The 12,472-nt window shown below is 51.2% G+C and overlaps 1 protein-coding gene across 1 annotated transcript in view; it reads right to left on the reverse strand.

Moving 5' to 3' along the window:
- Positions 1–257: 257 nt before the first annotated feature.
- The window catches only part of OTULIN (OTU deubiquitinase with linear linkage specificity), a 28,263-nt gene continuing 16,048 nt past the window's right edge, over positions 258–12,472 (reverse strand). Inside the window, exons 5-7 of the mRNA XM_029941070.1 lie at positions 8,212–8,337; positions 4,456–4,725; positions 258–2,010 (exon numbers count right to left, since the gene is read on the reverse strand). Coding sequence (XP_029796930.1) covers positions 1,816–2,010; positions 4,456–4,725; positions 8,212–8,337 — 591 coding nt within the window. The 3' untranslated portion in view covers positions 258–1,815. The remainder of the gene's footprint in view (positions 2,011–4,455; positions 4,726–8,211; positions 8,338–12,472) is intronic.

Consider the following 12,472-nt stretch of genomic DNA (forward strand, 5'->3'; position numbering starts at 1 on the left):
ATGTAAACAGTTGCCCAGAAGTCCAGTTCAAGTTCACCAAGACCAGAACATGTTCAACATGCAAAGAGAGATGATCATGAGCATTATTAAATTCTACAGCAGGTATGAACCAACAGCCAGAGGCCATGCAGCCCAGACACAGCCCTCACTGCCCTGTGCCTCAACATTTTCAGTGTGCTTTAAAAAATGTTCAAGAATGAATCGTAAGCACTTCCTGTTGTACAGTTACAAACACTGAAATGAAGCATCGAGGCCAATAAGAAGTCATTATTGTTACTTTAATTTGGCTTCTAGGTATCTCCTTATTCAAGGTACCATCGATTTCACAGTGAAAGCCACGAAGCCTCTCCAACGCTTTCACACACATTCAGAACAGAACGTGATGCAAACACTCTAATGAACACTTACAAAATGTGGCATAAGTTACTGATGAAGTAATGTGGAAACATTAATGTAACAGTCTGCATAGTTTTGTGTGTCCTCTGAGTTTTCTCATGAGCATTTTAATTTTTAAGTATAAAGCAAAACTTAAATTTTCAAAGAAGGTTTGCCACTCCCAAAAGACATTTGATGGCTTATTAAATATGTAAAACTGAACCAAATAAAGCCTGTAATTACTATAAAATAAAGCTCGGTACCTCAAGTAACTCTACCCCCACAACGTTGGTACAGCACTACGAACAAGGTGCACCGCTCACACCCCGTGTGGATGGTCTGGACCCTCGCCACCCCGGTCACCCCCAGGCCTCGGGGCGGGCAATCGCTGAGAGCCAGGAACGTCCCTGCCTCCCTCAGACTTCCCAAGCCCAGTCGCGGGTGGCCGTCCTTCGGCACGCAGTTTTAGCACACACGTCTGTTGCATCTTACTCCCGAAATCTCCCAGATTCTTTGCTGTCAGTGCCCAGCCCCTGGCAGGCACTCAAATTTGGCAGCGAAAACAGCCTCAAAACCATACCATGGAAAGGGCTCACAGGGAAATCGAGACCCAGCTCCCTCTCACTTCTGAACTCAGACGAGTGCCTACCATCAGCGAGCCTCCGTTTCCTGGTCTAAGAAGGCAGGTGGATCTCAGCTCCGTTCTGATCATAAAACGGCACGTCTGTGAAATGGAAAAAACTCAACGGCCCGACGCCAGAGCTCACCCGGCTGCGCGCCACCTGCAGGAGGCACCAGGCCAGGCGCGGCAGGCCCCGCCGCACTCTCAGAGTCGGGAGTGCTGGGCCGCCACGCCCCTCGGCGGCCCCTCCTCCAGCCTTAAGTATCTTTGTGGACCCAGTGCTTAATCTCGTAGGAGACAGTCTGCTTAGGACAGCTTTAACGATCACGTGTCCAAACCGCTGCTCAGCAGGACTGTCAGAGGGCGCCGTGCCACCCGCAGGCTCCATCTCGGAGTTGTGCCATGTGAGCCGCCACGGCACAGGACGGCCACTCCAGAGGCCCGTTGCCACCAAAACAAAAAATGACCATCTTAAGAAAAAACAGAGAGCGAGTTTACATTAGAGAGTTTGATTTTTGAGACATAAAGAACACATTCCTCTCCAAGAGTCTCCTGTGGTACAAAAGATCTGTGTTACGAGAAGACGTAGTTTGTACCTTCCAAAAGAAGTGCCCTGAGGGCCCCCGAGGAGAGGTATTGCATCAAAGGTGAGGGAAACACTTGGTTAATCCTTATTATCAAAAGCTGTCTTCAGAACAGCCCCGTCCAGCTTGGCCCTCGGGCCCCACCGGTTCCCGCAGGCCATCCTGAGACCCAAGGGCTGCGGCCCGGAGCAGCCGGCGCACCTTGGCCGTGGGGCCGGGCTGTCCAGGCGAGTCTCACAGACTCGTCTCCTCACACACTCTGACGGGGATGTTGTAGTGCCGGTCGTCCTCGGCGATCAGGGTCACCACCGGCCAGTCCAGGGGTGGGTCGGTGGGGTAGACCGTGACGAACTCTTCCGTGCTGAACTTGGAGAGCCGGTACACCCGAATGGTGTGGCGCACGGCATAGGCCAGGAGGAACATCTCCACCTGCGGAAGAGAGCAAACAGGTTTGCGGAGGGGAGCCACGCTGCAAGAGGCAGCGTACCCCTGCTCCCTCTGGCCACGGCGAAGCACAGCCCTTCCGCCTCCTGGGCCCGGCCCCGGGCCTCTCCTCCACAGGTGTTACAAAAAAGCAGATCATCAAAAATGGACTGAACATCTGATAAGGGACTTGTATCCAGACTGTATAAAGAATTTATGACTCAGGGCTCCTGAGTGGCTCAGTCATTTAAGCCTGGGACTTGGTCTCAGGTCATGATCTCAGGGTTTGAGAGTTCGAGCCCCACATCGGGCTCTGTGCTGACAGCTCGGAGCCTGGAGCCTGGAGCCTGCTTTCAGATTCTGTGTCTCCCTCTCTCTCTGCTCCACCCCTGCTCACACTGCCTCTCTTTCTCTCTCTCAAAAATAAACGTTTAAAAAAAAGTTTTTTAAAAGAACTTTTATAACTCAACAATTAAAAAAAACAAATAACCAGTTCAAAAACTGGGCAAAGGATCAGAGAAGAACAGACATTAAACCAGAGGAGATACGCAAATAGGTAATTGGCACCTGAAAAGTCATCAGAGGGATGCAGACCTAAGCGGCACTGAGCTACCGTTTCACACCGCCCAGAACAGTTAGATGGGACCTGCCAACGTGAGGCAGGGCCTTCCAATGGGCACCAGGCTTCCGGGGCTGGGGGGTAAACACAGCTTGGAATGTGACACGGCGGAGGTCACACAACGTTTAGAGGTACCAGGAGCCGCTGAGTTACACACTCTGGACTGGTTAATTCTGTGTTACATGAACTTAATTAAAGAAAAAAAGACGTATATCTTAGGTATATACCCAAGAGAAATGAAACCGTGTGTCCACACAAGAAACCTGCACATAAATGTTCGTAACAGGATTATTCAGAACAGCTGACCCTGTCCATCTACTGGAGAACGAAGAGAGCTCTGGCCTCACAGCGGGGAGACACACTGCAGCACGGGTGATCTCGAAAACGCTGTGCTCAGTGACAGAAGGAAGTCACACAAAAACATGTACTTCATGATTCCATTTATAGGAAGTGTCCAGAACAGGCATATCTCTAGCAACAGGAAGTAGACTGGTGGCTGCCTGGGGCCCGAGGGAGGGGTATTAGCACCGATCAGTACAGGGTTTCTTTCAGGAGTGACCGAACGGTCTAAAATTAAACTACTGAGATGCTGTAAAACTCTATAAAGACACTACAAACCACTTCAGAAGGGTAAACTTTATGGTATGTAAATTATCTCTCAATAAAGCTGTTACGTTTTAAGAACGGACTCGCCCTGACAGCAGACTTTGTGAGGATTCAGAAGAACGAACTTTGGTCTAATTTGCAAACAGCCGCACCAGACTCTTCGCTGAAGGCATGTGCTTCGGTTCAGGAGACGTAAGTAGCCTACGCTGAAAGGGTGGGTAGTTTTTATAAGCAGATGCTGTCGATTCCACCCGGCCTGGCAGTGACCGTCAGCCTCTGCTCTTTCCTACACACCAGGAAAAGGTAAGTGCAAGTGGATCGCGTAAGCAGGAAGGTAGCACTTCGGATGGATAGCCTTAAATGCTACTTTAACGGCTGGCTAGTCCACTAAAAAGGACGTAAGTTTTTTAGGGTAGTATAATGAGGGCACTACCCACAGTGCAAGGCGTGGTGAGTCACGGGCCAGAACTGCACTGGGTCTCTGTATAGAATCCCAAACTTGCTTCTCCGTGAAAGATCCAAGAGCAGGCTAGTCTCTACTGGCTAAGGTGACTCCATTTCTATTTTTAAAGGATGCCACCTAACACCGCTGCAGCTGCCAAGACTCAGTAAGCCCCTCTGCTTCACTCAGTTGTGCCCACCAGATGCCAGGGTGCTGATCCCATCCGCCGTCCGGCAGAAGCCAGCCCCGGCCGAAATCCACATGGTGGCTACAAAACAGACCCACAATTCCCTTGCACCCCTCACTTGAAAAGGAGGGTGGGACCAATGCTCTCCCCTTGAGAGCGGGATGGATTTAGTGTTTGTAATAAACAGGATATGGCATAAACCACGGCATTTACCTCCCAAGATGCCATCATAAAACACACCGTGGCCGCCTCCTTCCCTCTTCTTGGATCACCTCACTTTCCAAGAGAAGCCAGCCATCACGTCACAAAGACACTCAAGCAGCCCTACGGAAGGGCCCATGTGTCAGGAACTAAACCCTCCTAAGCTCCCAATGAGGCCTCCTACCAAAAGCCGGGGGCGGGGGGGGGGGGGGGCGCCATGTTGAAATGGACCCTCCCGCCCAGTCCAGCCCTCAGATGACTGCCACCTCCTGAGACCCCGAGAAGGACCCACGCAGCTGCTCCAGGACGCCCGCCCGCCCGCCCGCGGCTCCGAAACACCGTTTGCTGACGACGGCGGTGGTTTTGGACTAATACGCCGCCAAGGGCACAACTCACCTGTTCAAGGCCACCCGTGTGTCCCACCTGGTTCAAATGGTTCCTTAGCAGCTGTCCAGGATCATTCGATGTGTCCCGAGCGAACAGAAGCACCGAGAAAAATGGCACTTCCTTCCCCTTCTCTATATCATCATATAGTTCAATGGCTCTGTTTAGCATTAGAAATTTTACAGCTTCGTAGAGGCTGTACTCCTCTTCCTCGTTTGTGAACAGTTCGTCACAAGCCATCTGCCTCGCTTCGGCGCTGCGGAGCTCCGCCAGGCCTGCCCACTGCAACGAGAGAGGGGCATGACGACTAGGTGCTCGTTCTCAAAAGCCCTGGTATGCTTCCGTGCTACGAGCACAAAATGATTTCCAAAAGCAGCAACCGTGCGCCGTGGACCAACACTCACAGCATTCACGTTTTTAGCTCCAACAATGGCACCCTTCAGACCACACAAATTCCTTATTCAGCTTTTCCCCCCATTAATCTGAAACAAAAGTACAATGCACTAAGAAGCCCTTGGGCCATGGAATGCAACTTTCAACTCCCCTAACACCCTAGACAATGAAATTGAACCAGTCAAAGGGCGCCTGGGTGGCTCAATTGGTTAAGTGCCTGACTTTGGCTCAGGTCATGATCTCACTGTTTGTGGGTTCAAGCCCTGAGCTGGGCTCTGTGCTAACAGCTTGGAGCCTGGAACCTGTTTCAGATTCTGTGTCTCCCTCTCTCTCTATGCCCCTCCCCTGCTCTCTCACTCTCTCTCTCAAAAATAAAAAAACATTAAAAAAAATTTTTTTTTAATTGAGCCAATCAGAAAGACTTCTAGAGGAAGGCGTCTGGGTGGCTCAGTCAGTTAAGCATCGACTTCAGTGGCTCGGCCAGTTTAAGTGTCCAACTTTGGCTCGGGTGGTCATGATCTGAGTTTGTGCATCTGAGCCCCACATCTGGTTCTGTGCCGACAGCTTGGAGCCTGACACCTGCTTCAGATGCTGCATCTCCCTCTCTCTGCCCCTCCTCCCCAGCTTGTGCTCTGTCTCCCTCTCAAAAATAAACGTTAAAAATTTTTTTAATTAAAAGAAAAAAAGAAATACTCTGGAGGCGCTAACACGGTGCGTGTGAGGCCGGTGTGTGTGGCTGTGACAGGCGGCCAAAGTCAGTCGTTCCCGTAAGGGGTTTCCAGGGCACTGACCACCCAGAAACACCAAGTCGCGCTGTAAAAATGAAGTTGGGCAAGGAAGACTGTGAGGTCTCATGATCGTTAATTTACTAAGGTTTCCCCTCTAACTTCTTAAAAATATACATGAGAGTCTCAAATGAATATATCTGCTCAAGACGTTTTTACTGACTCCTGATGAAGAATGAAGCAGAGGACTAGGTATTCAGCTAATAGAGACACAGTCTTCCCTACCTGAACGACACAACTCAATAAACGTGTGCTCTTAAGTTCAAGTAAATGAGACAAGGTATCAACGTGAAACTAGTCCTTACTTTGTAATCTTTTTAATGCTTATTTATTTTGAAAGAGAGAGAGAGAGAGCAGGAGAGAGGCAGAAAGAGAGGGAGACAGAATCCCCAACAGGCTCTGCACCTTTAACACAGAGCCCAGTGCAGGGCTCGAACCCACGAACAGGGAGATCAGGACCTGAGCCGAAATCAAGAGTCGGATGCTTAACTGACAGAGCCACCCAGGCGCCCCAGAAACTAGTCCTTGCGTATAACCACTAACTACTGCCCCTCTCAAAAACCATTACGATTCCAAATTCAATGGTAAATGTTAATGGTAACGACTATACCACAGGACTCTCTTCAATACGTGGCTGGAAGCTAAAACATCTCGTATTTTCCCAAAGTAACCAAGCTGGCAGCAAGGGTGTGGCTCCAGGGTCACAGAGTCAGGACAGAATGAAGGCCGTGCGGCCAAGCAGCTGGTGGCACTAACAGGAACCTTTACGACAGGGATGACCCAGCAACAGAGAATTAAATAACCCGTGGCGTGCTGCGTGGGCAGCCTGGCACATGAGAGGCACCAGTGATGCTGGCTTAGGTTATTAATGAATAATTTCAATATCAGTATGAATTGGAATCACGTAAACATTCCCAAAAATGAGGATCTAATTACAGCAGACACAACTGATAAAGCAAAAATTGCAATTTCACAAGAGCTTAGAAGAGATGAAAAGGAAACTGTCACAAGCGGCCCAGCCGAGGACCCCAAGTTCCCTCCCACGGCCTGGGGTCTGCTCTCAGCCCTCCCCTCACCCAGATCCCGGGGGAGCGCAGGCCCCACCCCCGCCAAGCCTGCGCTCCACAAACCCGAAGCCCCACTCCGCGAGGCAGAGGAAACCGAACCCCTATTCCCTTCTCGGGTCCCAATTTCTTTACCGCTAGACTTCCTTTTCAGTGAACTTTCCATTAAACTCTTACATTTGTCAATAAACACTAAGTTCCAGGAGGGCAAGGCCCCCAGTTCATCTGCCACACAATACATTTACCAAACGCCTATCGTGTGTCAGGCGTGGTCCTCACACTGGCTGAGAAGGAACAAGCAGGACAGTCCCCGGCGGAGCCGCACGTCTAACGGGACGGTGGCTGCACTCGGGGAAGCGGATCCACATGCAGGAGAACGCTAGCAGACTCTGGAAACAGGAGCCTGATCAGTCCATTAACGTCCACCTCTTGATGTTGGGGCTGACAGGTCAGAGCAGCTTGGGATTCTCTCTCCCCTCTCTCTCTGCCCCTCCCCTGCTTGCACAAGCTCTCATTCTCTCTCTCTCTCTCTCTCAAAGTAAACAGACTTTTAAAGGAAGGGACGGAGGAAGAGGGAGAGAGAAAGAGAGAAAGCCATCTGCCGCCCCCGTACCAGCCTCCCTCCCACTCACAAAGCCCAGAGCCATCAGCAGGCCCTCAGGCCAGGGCTTCTGGTGAATAAAGCTTCAAGCAAGCAAGCTAGTGGGCAGTGTGGGGCAGTGTGCAAGGACATCCCAATCCCGTGGAATATTCCAGAACAGGAATATTGCCTTAACCAAATCACTGGGAATCAGCCAACAAAATTCTCCATATAATTCTGTTCAGAGAAATCTTCAGGGAAGTTTTTTTTTTTTTAATGTTTTATTTATTTTTGATACAGAGAGAGACAGAGCATGAGAGGGGGAGGGGCAGAGAGAGAAGGAGACACAGAACTGGAAGCAGGCTCCAGGCTCTGAGCTAGCTGTCATCACAGAGCACGACGCGGGGCTCGAACCCACGAACGTGAGATCTGACCTGAGTCGAATTCGGAGGCTCTACCGACTGAGCCACCCAGGTGCCCCCCTTCAGGGAAGTTTTCAAAACACAAGTTACTGAATCTACTCACTGGACAATCATTCAGGAAGGAAAACAAGTCTAGTAAGTATGGACAGAATCTTAAAACAGCAACATAACTGGGAAGAATTTAATAAAGATGCACTTATATCACTGATAATAATGCAAGAAATACAGACAAAATACCGACTACCCCTGGGCTTGCCGATATGCCTTAGAACAAAGACTACACTTGTTTAAGGTTTCCTTTGAAGAAAGTGTTAAACATTTCACTAAACATAATAAATGATGTTACTTCCCCATCTTCCCAAAGTCTTCACAGGAAGACTTTGTGTTCGTTTCAACCGTGTTGCCTGAAAACCCACCACGGGCATGTGGCAACCCCCTAGGTGGGGACAAGAAGTGGTCGGCTGGGCGATCAGGAGCGAGAGTTCGGCGCTTATCAGAGCAAAAAAAAACTGCACATTCCAAACCTTCTTCCTGAGCAGCTCGAGGGACTCCGTAATCTTATCAACCAGGTCCTCACTCTTCCCCTCGAATTTCAGGCCAAGTTTCCACTGCTTGATCCAGTTGTATTTGCTCATGAGCTTTTCCGGTAACTGGAGTATCAAGAAACAGAGATAAAGAGGTGTTAAACCCAAGAAGTCCATCACAGGATCCCGAGAAACCACAAAGCCTATGAAACCTACCTTTGTTTCCAGAATTCATTCCGACGCATCTGTCTGGGTTTGAGGGAAGACCTAAATCTGCAACTGTGGGCTCAGAAAGCAACCCCCCCCTCACTTAGCCCCAGGAGGCTGCTGGGGTGACATGGTGGTCCTGGCTGAGACACACGGGCACCAGTCACCTCACTCAGCCCCGGCCCCAGCCAGCCCACGGGGACGTTAGGGCAGGGGCCACGCCGTGTCTTCACAGACCATCCAGGCAGCTGCTGGGCTCGGCGACAGTCTGCCTGCCATCCCGAATGCCCAACATAGGAAGGCGCTTCGGGCCTGCGAGATGGTCCAGGAGGAACTGAAAACCTGACGCTTTCCTGATTAGAAATATAAAGCCTCATTTCCAGTGTTACTGTGTCCCTCGAAAATTGTGATATTCAAAAAAACAATGTGTATCTAGTCTGACCGCCTGATCAACACAGTAGGAGAGAGAACACCATAGAGAAGACAAAGCAGAGTTAACAGGCGCTGTGGCCTAGATCATTAAAGAAGGACTGGTTCTTTTTCTCTTTTTCCCCTGCAGCAGGTCTTATTTTCTTGTCCCCTCATCATCAACAGAAGCTGGAGTCGGAGAGGCAAGCTGGGACACAACCTGACCGACGACAGCCTGGGAACCCCGACACTCCCCTCCATTAGGAGGACATTCCTAAGTAGGCTGGGCACAGGCATGTCGCTTCCCCGCTATAAAACCCAGAAGGGAAAAAGGCCGTTCAACTCCAAGTCAAAGATCCTTAAAGAAGACTTAATCCCTAAGACATCCTACGTGAAGACAGTTTTAAATGAGGCCACACGTTCAGTTCCCCGGGAATTGGGGGCTCTGAAGACCCTTCCACAAAGGGTGATTCCAGTTCTACCTTCTTGATCTACAGCAACCATGTAAAACAAAGGTGGTCTCCTTTCTGCAATAAACATAACCACACAGGGAAATTCCTCCTCAGGGAACGTGACCCCAGGGGCCACGATCCGCACGCACGCACTCAGTGGGGAGGGGCTGTCCTCACCTGTTTCCTGTGACCACTCTGCCCCTCGGCCCGGCTCTGCGCCCACACTGCCCACCATCTCGGCACCATGTGCGCACTTCTGCTGCGAACCTTCAGTTCAGGTTCTCAGATTTGGCACCAGAACCTGAAGTGCCCTCAAGTGGCAACAAGCTGAAATCACAGCCGGGCACAAGGGCATGCGAAGAGTAGGAAATCCCCACCACACAGAGAAAATGTGTACAGAGAAGGCCAGGAGACTATCCAGGCAGCACAGGACCTTGTGTGTGTGCCTAAAAAGCAAGCACAACACACAACACACAACTGAATTACTTGAAAGACCCCAACATTCTAACTATACACAGAGAGGGGCGCCTGGGTGGCTCAGCTGGTTAAGCGTCCAGCTTCGGCTCAGGTCCAGGTCATGACCTCACATTTGTGGGTTCGAGCCCCACATCAGGCTCTGTGTTGACAGCTAGCTCAGAGTCCGGAGCCTGTTTCAGATTCTGTATCTCCCTCTCTCTCTGACCCTCCCCTGCTCACACTGTCTCTCTCTGTCTCTCAAAAATAAATTAAAACAAAACAAAACATTAACTGCACACAGAGAAACCCTGACCTAAAAGTCCGTTTCCTCATTCCTTCCACGCAAACTGTGGCTAGGTAACTACCTCACTCGGGGGGGTGTGCCTCTGGGAGCCGTGGAGATCCTGCAGAAAGCCCGAAAAACAAGGTGTGAAAAAGAAACAAGAGGAAAGAACAATGCAGCTAGAATGATTTATTCAGAAGAAACACAGATGTACCTCTAAACGCTTTCCAGAGTCACGGAGCACAGAAATAGCTGTTCTTTCCTACTACACACACAGTGACTGCACTTCTGCTAGCACGAGGGAGATTTAAACAGGAAACAAGATTTAAACAAGAAGCCGGGATCGGAAATATTTCAGGATAAAATAGGTGATTCGCTGAGATGGAAATTTCCCTGTGACTGTCCATAATACTGCCCGTTCTCCAGCAAGTGTCTACAATTCTTGGCCCCCCACCATGATCAAAAGGACTACAGGTTAACAAAGACGTGTCCTCAAAAGGAACTCATAAACAAGAGCTTCGATCTACAAACACTGTCACAGGTCCCACCTGTTCAGAGACATTCTAAAGCCCAGTGAATGTGCCCTGAAGGACACCCTCTCTCAGGGACCAAGACATTGCCCCAAGTTTAAGAGCAGCCAGACCAAACCGCCTCTGACACTGGGGTAGGGGCAGGTGGTCTGGCTGAAGTCAAATACGGAGACTGGGATCCAGAGACAGGCCGGGCAGGAGGAGAGAGGCAGTGAGGGCGAAGCTCAGTCCCCTGGGCTGAGAACGGGGCACGGCCAGGGCAGAGGGGCATGGTATCAGACTAAGGGAAGGGCCGCTCGGTCTAGCTCTCCTCTTTCCCTTTCATGTTCTGGAACCAAGTATGTTCTGGGAGAGAGGGAATATGGCAAAATGCTACAGAAATCATATCTCAATCTGCAAACGGAGGCAGACACAGCCAGCTACAGGGTGCATGTCTCTTGGTCTCGCCCACAATCTTGATGAGGTCAAGAGGCGCTCCGCAGCACGTGGCCTACAGCCCAGAGGCCGACATGGGTTCTCCGTCTACAACTCCTACAAACTTAGGTGTCCCAGGACCCCTCTGGTCCCAGGAGCTGCAGGGGTGGGCTAACAGAGCCGGTGCGGTTCAGGAGAGGCTAATTATGCAAAACGAGATTCCCTTTAACCTGCTTGCTGAGCGCTCTCTTCTGTGTCCCCAGAAGTGTGCAGTGCTCCCACACGCCTGAAAGCCCCACAGACACACGGTGACCACAGGCGGTGATGCCATGAAAAAACCAGGACATACCACGGGCCCTGGACACAGGGCGGTGGTCAGAAGCAGCCTGGGGCCGGTTCAGGAAGATCAAGGGGCAGGGTAAACGGAGGCGGACGCGCCACCGGCGCCGCTCAAGTGCTCACAACTGCAAGCCAACGCCATCGCTCACACAACTTCAGACCCAGCTCTGCCAGCAAGCGGGCTTTTCCTAAATATGACAGGATCCATGTCATTCTGATGTATCAGGAAGGTGCCTAAGAAATGACTTTCATTCCGAAACTCCCGTAAGACTGTCTTGTTCTGCAGCAATAGACTTCTTCCATGTCACTTGATCTGCCTGTCTGAAGCGAGTATGCTAGCGAATTTGGATCTTAAAGTGAACAGTGATGTATCACAGTTACACGCGCAGTGTGTGGAGGTGGGCACACCCCGTCCCGAGGCGAGGCGGCCCAGGCACCCCGCCACCATCAGACCAGGCCGCAGGGGCGCCGCACCACCACTCGCTCCCTCAGAGAGGCTCCCGCCAGAGCGCACTCTCCGAGGGAAGGTGGTGGAAGGGCCAGAGTGAGAGCAGGAATGGAGTGGCCTCAGCAGGTGGTGCCCTTGGAGGCCGGTGACCCCGCATGGACCTAGTCTCTAGCTTCTCTAAGTCGTCTTCATTGCAGGCAAATACCCAGCTCCCTCACTGGTTCCTCAACAGGACCACTCATCTTGGTCACACTGGCCTCTGTACGGAGGACACAGGCCCAGACGGGACCGTGGGTCACAAGTGTTCCCTGAGGATATGGCTTCATTCTCACTGCCAGCCACACGTCACGTGGGCTCCGACTGGACATGCGATCCGTTCATCCCGACGTCCTTCCCAAGCTGCCGTTAAGGCCCATCTCCTGCAGCAGCAGGCACTCTTGGGTTTTGAGTAGTGGTTTGTGGTGGTGGTTGTGTAAGCCCAGGACTTCGGGGTTTCTTCCAATTAATGTCTTATTATCAGTTCTCCCCAATCATTCCTGCCCACCAAACTCTTCTTGGGATTTCCTATCAGCCAACCTATCCCGTGACTCCACTGATGTGTGTCGTAGACACAAGTCACGCTGCACGACATTCTGGGGAGTCACTACCACACAGTAGACTTCAAACAAAGACGGCCAGGCCCGGGGCACATCCCCTGACCCTCTCACCTCCCGGGAGGCCGCTC

Source organism: Suricata suricatta, chromosome 6 (assembly GCF_006229205.1).
Source record: "Suricata suricatta isolate VVHF042 chromosome 6, meerkat_22Aug2017_6uvM2_HiC, whole genome shotgun sequence".
NCBI classification, from domain to species: Eukaryota; Metazoa; Chordata; class Mammalia; order Carnivora; family Herpestidae; genus Suricata; species Suricata suricatta.